At 40.9% G+C, this 19,956-nt stretch overlaps 1 protein-coding gene across 1 annotated transcript in view; it reads left to right on the top strand.

Moving 5' to 3' along the window:
* The window catches only part of RYR3 (ryanodine receptor 3), a 605,631-nt gene that overhangs the window by 397,812 nt on the left and 187,863 nt on the right, over positions 1 to 19,956 (top strand). The window contains 2 exon segments of the mRNA XM_066388565.1: positions 1,700 to 1,802; positions 2,596 to 2,733. Coding sequence (XP_066244662.1) covers positions 1,700 to 1,802; positions 2,596 to 2,733 — 241 coding nt within the window.

Genomic DNA, 19,956 nt, shown 5'->3' on the forward strand with positions numbered 1-19,956 from the left:
ATACCAGTGGTTCTAGTACCTTGAAATATCACTTGCATCCATTACATGCCTCAAGATCGCAATGGACATAAGACCTGCCCCCACGACCCTTTGTCTAAGAGTTAATAAACAAGTACCTACGCTACTATATCACAGATTTTCTTTTTATGATCTTGATTACTAGATTTCAGTATCATTATTTCTCTTTGTAATCCTTGATATTTTATTTCAGGTAATTTTAGAAGGAATCCATGGGTTTCCCTAGGCTGTCAGAGTGGTCCATGGCAAAGAAAACAGTTAAAAATCCCTGAGACAAAACTATTAATGAAAAAAAAAATGATAGATTGACTGCAAAACATAAAACCTACATGTCAAAAAAATCACATAAACAAAATTAAAAGCTCACTGAAAATGGGAAAATATATTGGGGATTGGGGGTATATGTTACCAGTCTAGAGATGTGCAAAGTTACTCGTCGATTAATTTTTAAAACGATAATTACCCAACAGAAGAATGGAAGAAAACATGCATGGGATATTTATAAAATATGAAATAAAGATGGTCCTTTTGTGTGGAAAAACAAAGTTCAACTTCAATTAAATGCAAATTAAAGCAACATGGGTATAATATTTTTCACCCATTAAATTGGAAAATATTTGAAAATGTGTTAACTCTCATTTCTGTAATGGAGATGGCAAAGAAATGCACACTCCTGTATAAATTCAATCATAATACAAACTGTTTGGAGCTTCCTGGAGAGCAATATGGCAATTTATATCAAAAGCCATTAAAATATGCAAACCTTTAAATCTGGTCATGTTGCTTTTTATCCTAAGAAAATGGTCAGAGATTTGAACAAAAGTTATGTAAATGGAAATTAAAATCAACTTTATTTATAAGGATAAAAAATGAAAATAACTTAAATATATCATAATATGTCATTAATTTACATAAATTTACATAAATTGCTATTTATCCATATAATAAAAATGCATAGCATGTATTAAAAATCAGGTTAGGCCTTGGCCGGTTGGCTCAGTGGCTAGACTCTAGCCACTAAAGCATTGGCCCAGGCGTGTGGATGTCCTAGGTTCGGTCCCTGGTCAAGGCACACATGGGAAGTGACCATCTGCTTCTCTCTCCCTCCCTTTCCCCCTCCCTTAGCCAGTGGCTCTGTTGGTTTGAGTGTCAGCCCCAGGAGCTGAGGAGAGCTCAGTTGATTTGAGCATCAGTTCCACACGGGAGTTGCTGGGTGCATCCCCATTAGGGCACATGTGGGAGTCTATTTCACTATCTTCCCTCCTCTCACTTAAAAAAATAAAATTAAAATTAAATAAATTAGATTAAGGAAACAAGAAAATTCTCAAGATAAATGTTAAAGCAGAAAAAAATTTCAAAGAAGTTTATTTAGCGTATAATCTCAATCTGCATACATAAAGACTGGAAGATATTTACTAAAATATTACCAGTGGTTATCTTTGGGTGGTGAGATCTCAGTAAATTTTCTTCCTTAGGTATTATCCAAATTTTGTACAATTAATAAACTACTTTTATAATCAAAAAATGCAAGCTATGTTTATATGTTAACCTTTTTCACACACACACAAAAATTGAGTTAAATAAAATTTGCAAAGAATGTTAGGTATCTGTCTAAGGCAGAATATGAGTTCTTCAGACCAACATTGAGAACCAACTATTCATTCTTCTTTGTCCCTCAAAGATCAACATGCTTCTTAACTTTCAACTGGGAGAGAACTGCCCCTGCCCAGATGAGGTCCGGGAGGAGCTGTATGACTTCCACGAGGACCTTCTCACTCACTGCGGTGAGCTGCTAGGATGCCGCTCTATCAAAGACAAGTCTGTTCCCGATGCCTTCAGTAGAAGATGGGGAGGGGGCGGATTTTTCTATTTAAAATGACAAGAGTAACTATTTAAGAAATGGTTTTATCTAAACTACTTGGGTCAGAGAAAGATAAAGGAAATAATCCAGGCATAATCCATAACTGAAATTTCTTTGACCTGGAAGAGACTTTGCTGAGATATAAAAAGGGACTGCATCTCTGAAGAAGGGGAAAAAAATAACTGATCCTTACGTAAATCTCACTCAACTCATTTCAGGTTAGACAGTTGGGAGTGGGACTCTGCTCCTAACCGAGTCAAGATTCTGATCCCGTTCGCTTTGTCAGTTTTACAATGATACACTATTATCACTTCTGCCCCTAAGTATGCTAAACCAGTAATCCCAGCCTTTGATACATGTCTGCTGCTTTTCAGTGGCTCTTAGAGTTAGTACTGTTTATTCATCAGCGGATTGAGTAACGTATTGGAAAGAAGATGGTCTTTTCATTTGAAGTAACTCAATGCTAACTCTTTCCTTCTGATAATCTTAAGCGCTTTGAGGGGTATAGGTTAGAAGAGTTAAATATTGGGATTGAAATTACGTGATGTTCTTGTACACAAGAAATCATCTTTAAAAAAAAAAAAACCTGTGAAATGACATTATATAGGTAAACATTTAAAGTACCAGGAGGGTGGGAAGCAGAGTTCCTATGTTCTCTCAATCATATGATGGTTATATAAAGTGTTCACACTTTGCACTCTGTTCTGACTTGCTAGGAGTTCCCCTGGAGGAAGAGGAAGAGGAGGAGGAGGACACCTCCTGGACTCGCAAACTCTGTACCTTGGTGCAGAAAATCAAAGGCCCTTCCAAGTCAGAAAAGGAGCAGATGACAGCGGAGGAAGAGAAATGCCCTAGTAAGTGACAGCGCCCTTCAATCACAGCACCGCCAACACAGTGCTCTTCTAAGATGGAGTTAAAGAATTAGCTTTCTAACAAACACCTAAGATAGAGATGGGCTGCTTAGCTTCAAAGAAAGCATCTGGGTGTCTGTTATCATCAGTGGTAGTTATGCTGTGTATTCTGGGCTGTGCTTTTCTTTGGACTTAAGGAATTTCAAGGAATTTCCGTGCGGAGTCATTTGAAACCTAAGGGGTCTATTGCTTGGTGAGTCTGCTCTTGTTGTATCTCTGGTTAAAAATGCCTAGAAATATATTTCTGTTCTTTATTTTGTTTCCATAATCTTCCTCTTCTAACCATTGTTGTGGTTCCTTAGCATTGAAAATTGCCTCAGTGAGGAAACAAAATAATAATAAAAGAAAGAGTAAAGGAAATAGGGCATGGGGTTTTAGGGAGGTTGTTTTTATTTGTTGGCTCTGATTTTCATAATGTAATAACCGAGAGGACTTTGACCTTCTATTTTTGCAACAATGCCAAACCTTGTACAATTTTATTCCTTTAATTCTTATAGTATAGGTGACTCCTACCATATGACCTATTTTAAAACAAGATCATAATTTGTTCTATGAGAAAGTTTACTGTCTATATAAACCATTAACATTTCAAAAGGAACATTGTCTGCCTGTTGCATATAATCAGTCTACTCTTTAGTATCAAATTCTGCAAATATTTCATTTGTCTAAAGAAGAAGGAATTTCCCACATTTAATATAGTTGCCCTTTTTCCTGTTCTCTGTTCCTATCCATCTTAGAATATGCTTTCAAATCATAGACTAGAGCAATAGACTGTCAAGATATGATTAGTTTGTCTGAAACACTGCTTTGGGGTTCATAGATCTTACTGCCCTTTGCATTGACCTGCTATCTTTGTCAGACTATCTCTGAAAGGGAAGAACCCTCACCATTTATCAGCAGAGCTTTTGAAGCCTCTAGAAAAGTGTATGGGGTATTTGGCAGCAGTTGCCCTGGCAACCCTTGATCAGTCCCATCTGTCACCATGGAAGGGGGGCAGGTATTTGGTGAGGATGTGCCAGCAGGATTCTAAAGGCACAAAAATGTGAGTTCAGACTCCCTTTGTGGTTCCTGCCAAAGCAGCAATAAAAATAGGCTTTGCTGACCTGTATTACCTGCTGAGAGTCTATTTTGAAAGTGGATACTTCTTTGTAATAGATTACGTCACGACTAGGTGTCCTCCAAGGTGACCATTTCATGTTAGGGAAATGGAGTCAATCAGATGAAATCATCTGGCTCTGTGAAGTCCTCTGAACTCTAAGAATGGTGCCCAGGCTCCAAGGACTCTAATCTTTAGCACTGCTACCCCAGCCCTCAGACAGAAAGACGTGTTCTCTCCATTCTGGTAAAACATGCAAACCTGAGAGGCCACCCCAGTATGAGCTCCATGTCTCTACCCTATTCTACTTCCCTTCCTCAAACAGAACTATGAAGGGTACAAGTATCATGTCATAAGTCGTCTATCCTGGAGTCCCACACATAGAAAGAGAAAGTGGTCAAGCATTTCTGGTTATCAGCATATGGATTCCCTGCCAAATATTTCAGATACATAAAGCTCCTCACTCAGAGCAGCCATTTTCATAGAAAATCTTAGGAATGGCTTAACATTTATACCCCCAAAATTATTTTTAACTTGACCGAATGGAGGCAATGTTTCTGAAAATGTAGCCAGATGTGATAGAGGAGTCAGAATCCTTTATATTGGCAACTGTGTTCATATTATTGCTTATCTGAGTTCTCTTAGTCTTGCATTTCGTAAAATATTAAAAGAATAATGAGAATAATGCAATCGTGAATTGACAGTTTACCAAATACTTTGCACAGTCAACTCTCCATATCTTTGGGCTCTGCATAGTTCTGTTGTTGCTGATGTGTCCTATGTAGTTTGGTCTAAAAGGGTGGTGTTTGTACTGAACATGTACAAACTTTCTTGTCACTATTCCCTAAATAATGCAGTCTAACAACTATTTACAATATATACATTGTATTAGGTAATCTAGAGATGGTTTAAAGTATACAGGAGGATGTGCACTGGTCCTTTGCAAGTGCTGCATCATTTTCTGTAAGGGACTTGAGCATCCAAGGAGTTTGGTGTCAGCAGGGGTCCTAGCACCAGTCCCTTGAAGACATCAAGGGATGATTGACTATATTAATCACTGCTGTTACTTTTTTCTTCTTCTTTTCTTTTTTTTTTTAACTCTTCCATTGTGTGGTTGATGAAAATGGGACTCAGAAGAACAAAGGGATACTTTCATTTATTCTTTCCATCTTTACCTCATTTCAGAAAAATTTCCAGGTGTCTGTCCTCAGCTCAAGGGAACCAAGATGAGTCAGGCTGTGACTTGACTCAGGTCTTCTGACTCTGATTCCACCCTCTTTCCATTGCCCATAAAACTGGCCAAAGGATGTATCAGTATATAGAGCAGGAGCCCCTAACATAAAAATTACAACAGAAGGGCTCTTTAAAACCATCATCTTTTTATCTTGCCTAGTACTACACCTGTGAGGTTACTCACTACTTGACTCATCGTTATATGTAGGAAATCTGAACCCAACAGAAGTCAAAATTTTAACATCAAAAAGTCAACCAAGCCAAAGATCTGTATGTGGAGTTTTCGGGGTGGGTAGCACAATTTCGCCTTTATGAGAAGCTGGGGTCATAGGACCTGAAACTCATGAGAATCCTGCTTGCTGGCTCAGAGTTACTGAATGTGCCTAAACTAACTCTAATTTGTACTGTGGATGAAAGCTGTTAGGATCTTATCAAAAGGTCATATGATAGTGAAGAGATAAAAGCTGCTCGTAGCAGCCCACCATACTGGGTGACACTTTGTTCTTGCATCCCAATCCAGCAGATGCCCTAGAAGATGTTTTGCCTGTTCTAGGCCCCTGCGTCTGTGTTTCTCACGCGCTACAGTTTAAGCAGGCTTTCCCTAAATAGAAATATGTAGCCACTGTTACTCCTCCGGCAGCGGCATCTGTCACAGGACCTGGCACAAAGTAGGTCCTCGAGAAACGTTAGGTTTTTTCTCTCCCCCCGACAACCATTCTGGGTTAGCCCAAATCTGGGTCTGACTTCGGTCCGCAGAACTGTAAGACAGTAAATCTGTGCTGTTTTGTCACTAAGTGTGTAGTGATTTGTCACAGCAGCACGGAAAACTGATACAGGTGTCAAAATCGAGATGTGAGCTCTAGGTGCCAGACGCCATACAAAGGTAGGGTCCGTATATCTTGGCAACCAGTTAGAAACATGAAGAGGAGAGGTTGTTACAGATAGACTCTATGGATCCCTGTGAGATGGGCCACTGAGTTAACAGACAAAGAGGGGAGGGGCGGAGTTTTCTTCACCTCATTAGAAGTCGCAAGAAGATTTTCTACCCCTCTCATTCGCCTGGAGAGCCCTGCATGGCAGACAAAGCAGGCACCACTAGTCCTAGTGAGCAGATGAGGAAATGGAGGATCTGAGGCTGTAAGGAGCTCGTCCTCACGGATGACAAGGCAGGAAGCAGAACTCACTCTGATGACGCACTGGCTCCCGGCCCCGTGCCTCTCAGCAATAGATGCACAACCGGTCCCCTGCGTCTGATGCTGGGATTTAGTGATGGAGAGGAGCACTCGGTTGGTAGCTGGGGTTTAGTGATGGAGAGGAGCACTCGGTTGGTAGCTGGGGTTTAGTGATGGAGAGGAGCACTCGGTTGTCAGGGGAACAGAAAGCTGACATTTCATGAGCACCTGCTTTGTGCCAGGTACTGCACTCAGTGCTTCACATTCCCTCAGCTGGTTCCATGCTCACAGCAAACAACCAGAGACAGTGACAGCCAGGTTCCTGTTTTGCGTGCCAGGCAGCTAAGCCTGAGAGAAGCAAAATAATTTGGACAAGGTTCTTGCAATAAGTAAGAAAGAGGCCAAGACTGGAATCCTGCTCCATGTCCAGGGCTCCTGCCCTTTCAGAGCACTGTGCAGGGGAGGCTGGGAGGGGGCTGCAGGCATGTGGGGACAGGACAGGGAGGGGACACTGAGCATGCATGGCCTGTAGCTGCCTCATAATCAGTTTATTCTCTGTGCTAAATAGACATGGAAACTAAAATAAAAGCAGGTTCATTACTTCCCAAGGAGAATAAAGACAGAGGCCTCAGTCTCCTGAGTCCTTTGCTGTCCCATCTTTGCTCCATCTTTTTTTTCTAATTTTTTATTAAATCTGTTGGGGTGACATTGGTTGATAAAATTACACAGATCTCAGGTGTGCACGTCTACAGTACACCGTCCGTATACTGCGCTGTGTGTTCTCCGCCCCGAGTCAGGCCTCCGTCTTCATTTCAGGGACACCCTCCCTGGCACGCCGGCAACATCGTCTGTTCTCTCTCTGCTCTTTCCCCGTCGTCACCACAGGTCATTTAACTGCCTGAACGTTTTTGAGAAAGTGATTATGGGGCTGGTTGACTGATTTCAGAAACAACAGGCTAATTATCTCCACATGATGGATGAGACCCCAGGGAGCCACAGAGGTGGCTGTCTGCAGGGCTGCTGGGGGCGGGGGGGGGGGGGGGGGGGGGTGGGTGCGGGGGGGGGGGTGTGTCCAGTGGCTGGAGAAACAGTTCTTTTACTTCCGTGCTTGTCTCCATCGTCCCAGGTGGGGAGGCTCTGGCCAAGGTGGAAAACCACTGAGGCAGGGAAATTTAGAAACAAATTCAGGAGAAATATCCAACTGTCTACACACAGCCGGCCCTGAGAGCCAAGGTCAAGGCAGCCAGGCCCAACCGACTGGGCGAGGTGGGGGGTTCACGCAGCTGGGGGTCGAGGCAGCGCTCCCGCTCCAGCCCTCACCCCGCGCGCGCGGCCTCAGCAGACCACCTGTCTGCAGGAGCCTCGGTTTGTTTATCAAGTTCAAGTGTTCCTTTGCCCAACTAAAAAAACGTAGTGAGGATTAGTCTAATAGCAACCATCATTGTTGAGGAAACTGCTTCTGTTGCGTCTTTTTCTATTCTTACGTAGCGGTTGTTAGGGTTAAACGATCACTCAGGTGCAGTGATTAGCACGGGGTCTGAGGCATAGGAAGCTCATGGTAAAAATCGGCGGCTATTACTGTAATTAGAAATAGAACGTTCTAGACAGCAGCTTGAACTTTTACCCCTATTTCCCAGCCAGTGAAGCCAGTAGAGAAGGAGACAAGTGTACACGTCGAAAACTTGCATACAGAACTGGGATGAGCGAGGGCCGGGCACTTCCTTAGAGGTCGAGTTACTTGCTGCAGAGTCTGGGGCCCGAGTCTGGGGCGGGCCCTGAGCCATCGCGTGCCTCTGGGGAGCCTGCAGCCAGTGCCTGATCCTTGGGCCCTAGTGACGTGTAGTAAGTGGAGCAGTTCTTTCTGGTCACCCAGGAACAGCGCTCCGTGTAGTCTTTGTGGGCCTTTTCTTTCAGGTTCTCAGACATGTGTACTTGTCCTCAGGGGTTCCAGCAGCACCCTTGTTCTAGTGGAAGGAGACAAAATGGTACCTGCTGCACCACCTGGGCCAGAGAGGCCCCGGGCAAACAACGAGAAATTCACATGATGAATTTTCCAACTCCCCTTGCAGTCAGTGGATTTAACTTACCCTGACCTTCTATGCTAATAAGTAGTATGTGTTCAGCCACTTTATTTAATGCAGACCAGTCCTTCAGCCCAGGGGAAGCTCTGGGTCACAGAGTGCAGAGGCATAAGACCTTCCCCAGTAAATCTTCCCAACTAAGTCAGCAGGCTGTTGTGCCATCTGACCCCTGACAGGGAAAGGGTTCTTCCTCAGACATTAATCAGGACAGTAATCAGAAAGGCCATCAGCTTGTCACCGCTCATCTCCTCTACGTAAGTGATTAGTGGTATGCAGTGATGCTTTGATAATGGCCACTTACTGTGGTCAGTAACCCCTGACATTGTAAGATCTTTCTCAATCTCAGGTTTTACTATTAGTAAAAGCAAACTAGGTAATGCCAGGATATTGCTGGTTGGCATTAAAATGTGGTGGTAAAATTCTTGGAGCTCATCAATGTAACCCAATGAAGCTTTAGGCATTCATTTGATATTTTATTAAATGAGTCCAACCCTTTCAAGAGTTCAGTGGGTCAGAGAGCCAAAGATTTCTAGAATATTAACCCAGTGACTCGGCTTCCTAGAAGTAGATAGACGTGGAGAAGTAAAACAACTCGGCCATGGTCACACAGCCAGAGCTGGAACGAAATACCCAGCCCCCTCGTCACCACCCACACTTGCATTCACTTTCTCCAACATGAATTTTATATTGCTAACTTCATTTTATTAGTGAAAAAATTGCAGCTCTGGGAAAGTAAGTGATCTGCTCAGCTCAGAGTCCATTAGAAAAACAGCTAAAGCTTTATGATTTTTAGTATTTATTTCTGAATCCATTTTGCAGTTTATTATCAGAGAGCATCTAGATAGTATAACACAAATTTAAAGCATTACTAATTTTTTCTGAATTTTATGAATCTGTTGAAAGTAAGCAGCTCTGCGCTGCTTTAGATTCCAGCAGCCAAGGTGTGAATGCTAGCTCTACCATTTTCTAACCGCAACATGTGACAAGGATTCTATGAAATAGTGCTCAGTTTAATGTCCTAGTACTTGGATGTTTGTATGCCTCTCAAGTTCTGAAGTGAATCTGCAAAGTTATAGGTCATAAGAACTTCATCTGCACATGTATCATATCAGATGCTTTCTGGGGTGGGGGGGAGAAAACACCCAATTCAGGTAGAGTAGCGGTAAGTTCAAGGCATACATGGGAGTTTCGAGATCGGGCCAGCCCCCAGGCTGAGTTAGTCCCGGGCTCGCCAGCTCTCTGTGCGAGATGGTGGCTGCAGATTTGGGCCTCATATCTAATCACAACAGTGTCTGAGGGACAAGCAAGAAAGTTTCTCCTGCCCTGGAATTCATGAAACAAGGATCCTGAGATCACCACTGATTGGAGAATTTGGTCACAGGTCCACCTATGAACCAGTGAGTGTGACTAGAGAATAAAATGGTAAATGAACTCAATAGAGCCCACCTCTGGCATGGGGTTGCGTCAGCTTTGAGGGACATGGGCTCTGAGGTAGAGAGGCACATATGTCTACAAAATCTGGGTTCTGTTAAGGAAGAAGGGACAAATAAATGCTGGATATGTGGTCAGAAATATTCATGATGTCAGAGCGGTTATCATTGTTAGCATCTTTCATGTACTCCACGCTTAGTGTTGAAATGTTGGCAGTTCTAGCCCTTGATGTTCAGGACAGAAGAGGCTAAAATGTGTCCAGGAAACTAGGGCATATGCCATCTGTGCCCTAAGTACATCTTCTCATTGGCCACAGCAGTTTTGCAGTAGGTGCTTTCTATGTTTAATGTTGTCCTGGTTTGACAGAGGCTCTGGCCAGACCCAGGCAGACCTCCATTGTGTCGGCACTCTGTCACGAAAGCCAAGCCTGGTCTCTGCCAGCTTCTGTGGGTACCTTAATAGCAGCTTGCTTGTTCACAGAGACCCTCCAGTCTGACTCACAGCTTTGGGGAAGGACTCAAATATCCTCCACCCAGCATTTTCCATCAGTGGGAGTGTCTTACTTTCCTGTTGCTGCTGTAACAAATTACCACAAACCTAGTGGCTTTAAAACAATGCAAACTTATTACCTCCAACTTCTGGAGATCACACATCTAAAACTGGTCAGCAGCATTGCATTCCTTTTGGAGGCTGAAGAATCTGTTTCTTGAGGCTCAAGAATCCGTTTCTTGCCTTTCCTGGCTGTTCAAGGTCTCCTGGATTTCTCTGACGAGCAGCTCCTTGCTGCAGTGGTATCAGTCCAACCTCTGCTTCCGTCATCACATGTCCTTCTCTGGCCCTTACTCTCCTGCCTCCTTCTTAAAAGGCCCCTTGTGATTACCGCATTTTTCGCTCAATAAGATACACCTGACCATAAAACACACCTAGGGTTTTAAGGAGGAAAATAAGAAAAAAATATTCTGAACCAAATGGTATGTTAGAATATTTAATAAAATACCATATTTTTTGCTCCATAAGACGCACAGGCATTTTCCCCTCCACTTTTTTTGGGGGGAAGGTGCATTTTATGAAGCAAAAAATACAGTACATTTAGTGAAATGCACCCAGATAATCCAGAATAATCTCCCCAACTAAAGATTCTTAACTTGATTACTTATGCCGCATGCCTTTTGCTATGTAAATTTTCCTGGTATTCATGGGATCCCAGAATTAGGAGGTAAACACCTTTGGGGGTTGGGGACATTATTCAGCCTACCACAGGCAGGAAGAAAGCAGAGGTCAAAATACACTTGTTCTTTTCACTTAGAAATTCTCTACCACCTGTTAATGCTGCCAGCAGTTACAGCATAGCACAAACTGACTTTTTAAACACCTGGAATTTAACAGTCAATGTACATAATTAAAATGCACATAGTTATTTTTCTTTTCCAATGTGTGAGCATTATGAATTGTTTTCCAAGTTTCAACTACCAATATAGTGCATTTTTATTCGCTCCCTCTCCTCAATGTAACCAGAAGTCTTTTCCTTCCAAACTGACCCGGATAGAAGAGTGCACTCATGGAAATGAAACACCCGCATAGGTTTGGAATCTGTAAGCTACAGGAATTTGCTTTGCCAGAGGCCAAGATCTGCTCTTTGATAATAAGCATACACTTCATTGCATGATAGCCACGTGGACTCTGAACTAAATTTAGAGATGAAAAAAAAGGTTTTTTCCAGACTGCTGCAGCCTAAAAATGTAAACCTACACCACGAGAATAAATGACCTTTCTCTTAGTGTCGTCGGCATCGCGAAGCTGATCATGGACCATTGAAAAAAGAGTTTACCAACTATTGTGGGTGACACTACAGAAATTTCTTATAAGGTTCACAGACTGGTGAGGTTGGGGTTCTGAGGTCCTATAACAGGTTACAAAATGGCAAGTGAAAGAAAGTAAATAACAGTAACACCTGGGCTCTGAAACCGATGTGCTAAGGCTAACTCTAATTTAAAGACACTCGAAGCTTTTCTTCTTGTGTGGCATAGCTGACTAACCCAGAAATCATATAGTGAAGCAGCTATTTTTCTTTCAAAGTGTCTTTCAGGCATCAGGTCTTCCTAAACAATACAATGCCTTAGAAATACTTCCGTTCCAAGTTAGACTGAGCAATGACTCTAAGTGCAGTTTCTAGATCATATATTTTATATAATTGCCTAAATGTGACTCTCTCTAATTACACTAATTGCAAAAGTGGAGCGAGCTAGAATGTTAATAATAATTTCATAAATGACACCATTTATAATTGTCAGAGAAACCACATGCGCATGACTAGCTGCCCTGAGGCATTCTGTTCCGCAGGATTTATTTTATGGCTCAGCAGAAAACAAGCGTGTGGTTGCACATATTTCTTTCTTCCTTTGTCCTTTTTGAAAAGAATGCAATAGCTTTTTTAAAATCCCATGAGCTAAACCAACTAGTGCACTTGGCAAGGCCTTCTTGACATATGTAAATCAGTGGGTAAAAATCGTGCAGTTGCAACAAATGTGGAAGCAACTTCATTATGGGAGGTAGAGGTTCTAGGAGGAGTATTTAGGCATGTGTGTGCATGTGCATGTATATGTGTGTGAGAGAGAAATATGAGCCATACCTTATAGCAAACAGTAGCTTTAAGCTGTCTGCCTCACCCTTACCTTTTTCCTGGAGTCTGTCCTCTTTCACAAGCTGTGTTTCCTATGAATACTAAAATGGGTTTTAAGTCATTGAAGGGCAGCGTTACCAAAGAACTTAGAAAAGCAACAGAAATGAAATTTTTTATTTGTAACTGTTCTTAATACTATATTATCTGTCTCTCTTTGATTAAGAAAGAGGTTCAAATTTATCTCCAGAATTGACTCCCTTTGCTGTTGATATTCCTGCCGAAATCGTCAGCATTTCCCCACTGATACCAGAGAAAGAAAATAAAGTATTCACTACAGGGACTAATTGTATGAGCCATCTCAAAAAGGGAAATGGGGCCCTGGCCGGTTGGCTCAGTGGTAGAGCATCAGCCTGGCATGCAGGAGTCCCGGGTTCAATTCCTGGCCAGGGCACAGAGGAGAAGTGCCCATCTGCTTCTCCACCCTTCCCCCTCTCCTTCCTCTCTGTCTCCCTCTTCCCCTCCCACAGCCAAGACTCCATTGGAGCAAAGTTGCCCCGGACACTGAGGACGGCTCTATGGCCTCCGCCTCAGGAGCTAGAATGGCTCCAGCCACAATGGAGCAACACCTTAGATGGGCAGAGCATCGCCCTCTGGTGGGCATGCCAGGTGGATCCTGGTTGGGCGCATGGGGGAGTCTGTCTGACTGCCCCCCCCCCGCTTCTAACTTCAGAAAAATAATAAATAAATAAATACATACATACATACATACATACATAAAGGAAAATGGTATTCCAAATTTATCATAGCAAAAAAGGGTCTTTTCCATGTTATCATTTCATTTATCCCTTGAAAGGCTCCTCAGCTTCATGGTAGAGCTTTTTCTTTCCTGTTTCTTTAATCTCCATGTAATGTGGGCCTATTCTAGAAATATAAAGAGCTTTAGATAAAGGACCTATTAGGAAAGTAATAAGAGAGAAAGGTCTTATCATTTTTCTAATTTCTTTTAAATGTAATTATTACTATAGGTGTTGTACCTTCTAATGCATTATCTTATTTCTTAAGAAAACACAGATTTACCCATGTTTTTTACACGTTATTTCTCATTAAATGTTCCATGTGTATGTACTTCCTGCCCCCACATAGGCTGCTGTGGGTAATAACTGTGTCTTGAAATAGTTTCAGATGGGGTACTTAACTAGGGCACTTAACTGAAAATGCCCTTTGATTCATAAGTTAATTTAGAAAGGGCATAACTGGAGGAAGCTCAGCTACTCAGAGGAGGACAGGCAGAAACCTGTGACTGAGATCTATCCTGAAGCTTAGATACACTGGCTGCAGAGCAAAGCCTTCTGTAGCTGACAGCCCTGGTTTCCAGTATGAGTGAGAGTCAAGGCATTCCTGAAGGGTCAGCTAACATCCGTGGCAAGGAAGGAAGTGCCCCCTCCACCTGCAGCGTGCCTGTCCCCTATGAGCCCCGTGGCACTGGCCACAGAGCAGGCTCACGAAGGCCACACAGTCTCTGGGTAGGAGACAACAGGTTGGCCCCTTGCTCTGAAGAGGACTGATCTTTAACCCAAATAGAAGAGGGAAGCATTTAGGGCCCTTCTGGCTGGTGGAGAGCCCCTTAGTGATGAATGAATAATGACTGGGGCCCTTGCTGACTGCCAGGATTCAGTTTTCAAAATAATGATTCTTGGCCCTGGCTGGTTGGCTCAGTGGTAAAGTGTCGGCCTGGCGTGCAGGAGTCCATGGTTTGATTCCCGGCCAGGGCACACAGGAGAAGCGCCCATCTGCTTCTCCACCCCTCCCCCTCTCCTTCCTCTCTGTCTCTCTCTTCCCCTCCCGCAGCCGGGGCTCCATTGGAGCAAAGTTGGCCCAGGCGCTGAGGATGGCTCTGTGGCCTCTGCCTCAGGCACTAGAATGGCTCTGGTTGCAACAGAGCAACGCCCCAGATGGGCAGAGCATCGACCCCTGGTGGACGTGCCGAGTGGATCCTGGTTGGGCGCATACGGGAGTCTATCTGACTGCCTCCCTGTTTCCAACTTCAGAAAAATACAAAACAAATAATAATAATGATTCTTTACTCCTCTCTTTATTTTCCATGTGCAATGTCTCGTTCTACTCACAGTCACCCTCCCCTCCCGAAGCAAACATAGGAAGCTTCCTAAGCTTCTGCTTTCCAGGCTCAGGTCTCAGCTTCTTGATTGGAATCGCACAGTCTAAGGCACAGGGTTTCATCTCAGCTGAAGGCATGCTTTGCCTGTCAGTCATGGTCATCACCTCAGCATAGCCCCTGTACATAGATCAGTGGCTCCCAAACTTTTTGGTCTCAAAACCCCTTTGCACACTTAAAAATTTTCAAAGACCTCAAAAAGCTGTGGTTTATATCTATCAATGTTACTGATTTGAATTTAAAACTGAGAAATTTTTAAGCAATTGTAGGTTCATTTAAAAATAATAAAAACCAATTACATCTTACATAATTAACATACTTTTATTTTAAAAAAACAACTAAAATTTTAATATAAGAAAGGGATATAAAGAGCAGTACTGTTTTTGCATTTTTATAAATCTCATATGTCTGACTTAATAGAAAAGAAGATAGCTGGATTCTTATACCTGGTTAATGAAGAGGAAGAAAATTGGACTCAAAGAGATACATAGAGTAGTATTTTAATAACTTTATTGAGATAATTGTGGAAATTCTCCTTTATTTTTTTTTTTTTTAAATAAATTTTTATTAATGGTAATGGGATGACATTAATAAATCAGGGTACATATATTCAAAGAAAACATGTCTAGGTTATTTTGTCATTAAATTATGTTGCATACCCCTCGCCCAAAGTCAGATTGTCCTTCGCCACCCTCTATCTAGTTCTCTGTGCCCCTCCTCCTCCCCCTAACTCTCCCCCTGTCCTCCCTCCCCCCACCCCTGGTAACCATCACACTCTTGTCCATGTCTCTTAGTCTCATTTTTATGTTCCACCAATGTATGGAATCATGTAGTTCTTGTTTTTTTCTGATTTACTTATTTCACTCCTTATAATGTTATCAAGATCCCACCATTTTGCTGTAAATGATCTGATGTCATCGTTTCTTATGGCTGAGTAGTATTCCATAGTGTATATGTGCCACATCTTCTTTATCCAGTCTTCTATTGAAGGGCTTTTTGGTTGTTTCCATGTCTTGGCCACTGTGAACAGTGCTGCAATGAACATGGGGCTACATGTGTCTTCACGTATCAATGTTTCTGAGGTTTTGGGGTATATACCCAGTAGAGGGATTGCTGGGTCATAAGGTAGTTCTATTTGCAGTTTTTTGAGGAACCACCATACTTTCCTCCATAATGGTTGTACTACTTTACAGTCCCACCAACAGTGAATGAGGGTTCCTTTTTCTCCACAGCTTCTCCAACATTTGCTATTACCCGTCTTGTTGATCATAGCTAATCTAACAGGGGTGAGGTGGTATCTCATTGTGGTTTTGATTTGCATTTCCCTAATAACTAATGAAGCTGAGCATTTTTTCATATATCTGTTGGCCATTTGTATCTCTTCCTGGGAGAAGTGTCTATTCATGTCTTCTTCCCATTTTTTTATTGGATTGTTTGTTTGTTTGTTGTTGAGTTTTATGAGTTCTTTGTAAATTTTGGAAATTAGGCCCTTATCTGAGCTGTTGTTTGAAAATATCATTTCCCATTTAGTTGGCTGTCTGTTTATTTTTATATCAGTTTCTCTTGCTGAGCAAAAACTTTTTATTCTGATGTAGTCCCATTCATTTATCTTTGCCTTCACTTCTCTTGCCATTGGAGTCAAGTTCATAAAATGTTCTTTAAAACCCAGGTCCATGAGTTTAGTACCTATGTCTTCTTCTATGTACTTTATTGTTTCAGGTCTTATATTTAGGTCTTTGATCCATTTTGAATTAATTTTAGTACACGGGGACAGGCTGTAGTCGAGTTTCATTCTTTTGCATGTGGCTTTCCAGTTTTCCCAACACCATTTGTTGAAGAGGCTTTCTTTTCTCCATTGTGTGTTGTTGGCCCCTTTATCAAAGATTATTTGACCATATATATGTGGTTTTATTTCTGGGCTTTCTATTCTGTTCCATTGGTCTGAGTGTCTATTTTTCTGCCAATACCATGCTGTTTTGATTATTGTGGCCCTATAATATAGTTTAAAGTCAGGTATTGTAATGCCCCCAGCTTCATTCTTTTTCCTTAGGATTGTTTTGGCTATTCGGGGTTTTTTATAGTTCCATATAAATCTGATGATTTTTTGTTCCATTTCTTTAAAAAATCCCATAGGGATTTTGATGGGAATTGCATTAAATTTGTATATTGCTTTGGGTAATATGGCCATTTTGATTATATTTATTCTTCCTATCCAAGAACAAGGAATATTTTTCCATCTCATTGTATCTTTTTCGATTTCTCTTAACAATGCTTTGTAATTTTCATTATATAGGTCCTTTACATTCTTTGTTATGTTTATTCCTAGGTATTTTATTTTTTTTGTTGCAATCGTGAAGGGGATTATTTTTTTGAGTTCGTTTTCTAATATTTCATTGTTGGCATGGAGAAAGGCTATGGACTTCTGTATGTTAATTTTGTATCCTGCGACCTTACTGTATTGGTTTATTGTTTCTAATAATCTTTTTGTGGAGTCCTTCGGGTTTTCGATGTATAGGATCATATCATCAGCAAAAAGTGATACCTTTACTTCTTCTTTTCCAATATGGATGCCTTTTATTTCTTTGTCTTGTCTTATTGCTCTGGCCAGAACTTCTAGTACCACGTTAAATAAGAGTGGAGAGAGTGGACAACCCTGTCTTGTTCCTGATTTAAGGTAGAAAGTCCTCAGTTTTATGCCATTTAAAATGATGTTGGCTGATGGTTTATCATATATGGCCTTTATCATGTTGAGATATTTTCCTTCTATACCCATTTTGTTGAGAGTCTTAAACATAAAATTGTGTTGTATTTTATCAAAAGCCTTTTCTGCATCTATTGATAAGATCATATGGTTTTTGTTCTTTGTTTTGTTGATATGGTGTATTACGTTAACCGTTTTGCGTATGTTGAACCATCCTTGAGATTCTGGGATGAATCCCACTTGATCATGATGTATTATTTTTTTAATATGTTGTTGTATTCGGTTTGCCAGTATTTTGTTTAGATTTTAGCATCTGTATTCATTAGAGATATTGGTCTGTAGTTTTCTTTCTTTGTGCCATCCTTGCCAGGTTTTGGTATGAGGGTTATGTTGGCCTCATAAAATGTGTTTGGAAGTATTGCTTCTTCTTCAATTTTTTGGAAGACTTTGAGTAGAATAGGAACCAAGTCTTCTTTGAATGTTTGATAGAATTCACTAGTATAACCGTCTGGGCCTGGACTTTTATTTTTGGGGAGGTTTTTAATAGTTTTTTCTATTTCCTCCCTGCTGATTGGTCTGTTTAGGCTTTCTGCTTCTTCATGACTCAGTCTAGGAAGGTTGTATTGTTCTAGGAATTTATCCATTTCTTCTAGATTGTTGTATTTGGTGGCATATAATTTTTCATAGTATTCTACAATAATTCTTTGTATATCTATGATGTCTGTGGTGATCTCTCCTCTTTCATTTTGGATTTTATTTATTTGAGTCCTGTGCCTTTTTTCCTTGGTGAGTCTTGCCAAGGGTTTGTCAATTTTGTTGATCTTTTCAAAGAACCAGCTCCTTGTTTTATTGATTTTTTCTATAGTTTTTCTGTTCTCTATTTCATTTATTTCTGCTCTGATTTTTATTATCTCCTTTCTTCGGCTGGTTTTGGGTTGTCTTTGTTCTTCTTTTTCTAGTTCCTTAAGGTGTGAAGTTAAGTGGTTTACTTCAGCTCTCTCTTCTTTGTTCATATAGGCCTGAAGTGATATGAACTTTCCTCTTATTACTGCTTTTGCAGCATCCCAGAGATTCTGATATGTCGTATTTTCATTTTCATTTGTCTGTATGTATCTTTTGATCTCTGCGCTTATTTCTTCTTTGACCCATTCATTTTTTAGAAGTATGTTGTTTAGTTTCCACATTTTTGTGGTTTTTTCCCCCTCTTTTTTGCAGTTGAATTCTAGTTTCAAGGCTTTATGATCAGAAAATATGCTTGGTACAATTTCAATTTTTCTAAATTTGCTGATATTGTCTTTGTGGCCCAACATATGGTCAATTCTTGAGAATGTTCCATGTACACTAGAGAAAAATGTATACTCTGTCGCTTTGGGATGAAGTGTCCTGTAGATGTCTATCATATCCAGGTGTTCTAGTATTTCGTTCAAGGCCACTATCTCTTTATTGATTCTCTGTTTGGATGACCGATCTAGAGCCGTCAGCGGAGTATTGAGGTCTCCAAGTATGATTGTATTTTTGTTAGTTTTTGTTTTAAGGTCAATAAGTAGCTGTCTTATATATTTTGGTGCTCCTTGGTTTGGTGCATATATATTAAGGATTGTTATGTCTTCTTGATTCAGTGTCCCCTTAATCATTATGAAGTGACCATTTTTGTCTCTGAGTACTTTTTCTGTCTTGTAGTCAGCATTATTAGATATGAGTATTGCTACACCTGCTTTTTTTTGGGTGTTGTTTGCTTGGAGTATTGTTTTCCAGCCTTTCACTTTGAATTTGTTTTTATCCTTGTTGCTTAGATGTGTTTCTTGTAGGCAGCATATAGTTGGATTTTCTTTTTTAATCCATTCTGCTACTCTGTGTCTTTTTATTGGTAAGTTTAATCCATTTACATTTAGTGTAATTATTGACACTTGTGGGTTCCCTACTGCCATTTTATAAATTGCTTTCTGTTAGTTTTGTATCTAGTTTGATTCTTCTCTTTTGTTTTTCTATCATTTGTTTCTGTTTGTTTGTGTTCCATACTTCTTTCCTCTGTTGCTACCTTTTTTAAGTCATGTGTTTTTGTGGTGGTTTTTTCTAGGGTGGTTACCATTAAGTAATGAAAAGGGTACCTACCATATTCATTGTAGTACCCTATCTTATAAGTATTTCTGCACTTCATCGTCCTTTGCTACTGTTAATCTCCATTCTCTCCCCCCTTTTTTTTTTCCTTTGTTGTCACAGTTTAAGTTTGGTTTTATTGTGTTCTTGGTGGAGCTGTTACTTGTGGTGTTGTTTTCTTTTGTTCTTTGAATCTGGTTGGAAAACCCCCTTTAGTATTTCCTGGAGTGGGGGCTTTCTCGTGATAAATTCTCTCATCTTTTCTGTATTTGTGAATGTTTTTATATCTCCTTCATACTTGAAGGATAGCTTTGATGGGTATAGTATTCTTGGCTGAAAGTTCCTCTCTTTCAGGGCTTTAAATATTGGGGTCTACTCTCTTCTAGCTTGTAGAGTTTCTGCTGAGAAATCTGATGATAATCTAATAGGCCTTCCTTTATATGTTGTACTCTTCTTTTCCCTGGCTGCCTTGAGAATTTTTTCTTTGTCATTGGTTTGTGTCATCTTTATTATGATGTGCCTTGGAGTGGGTTTGTTGGGGTTAAGAAAACTCGGTGTTCTG

Source organism: Saccopteryx leptura, chromosome 6 (genome assembly GCF_036850995.1).
Source record: "Saccopteryx leptura isolate mSacLep1 chromosome 6, mSacLep1_pri_phased_curated, whole genome shotgun sequence".
Lineage (NCBI taxonomy): Eukaryota > Metazoa > Chordata > Mammalia > Chiroptera > Emballonuridae > Saccopteryx > Saccopteryx leptura.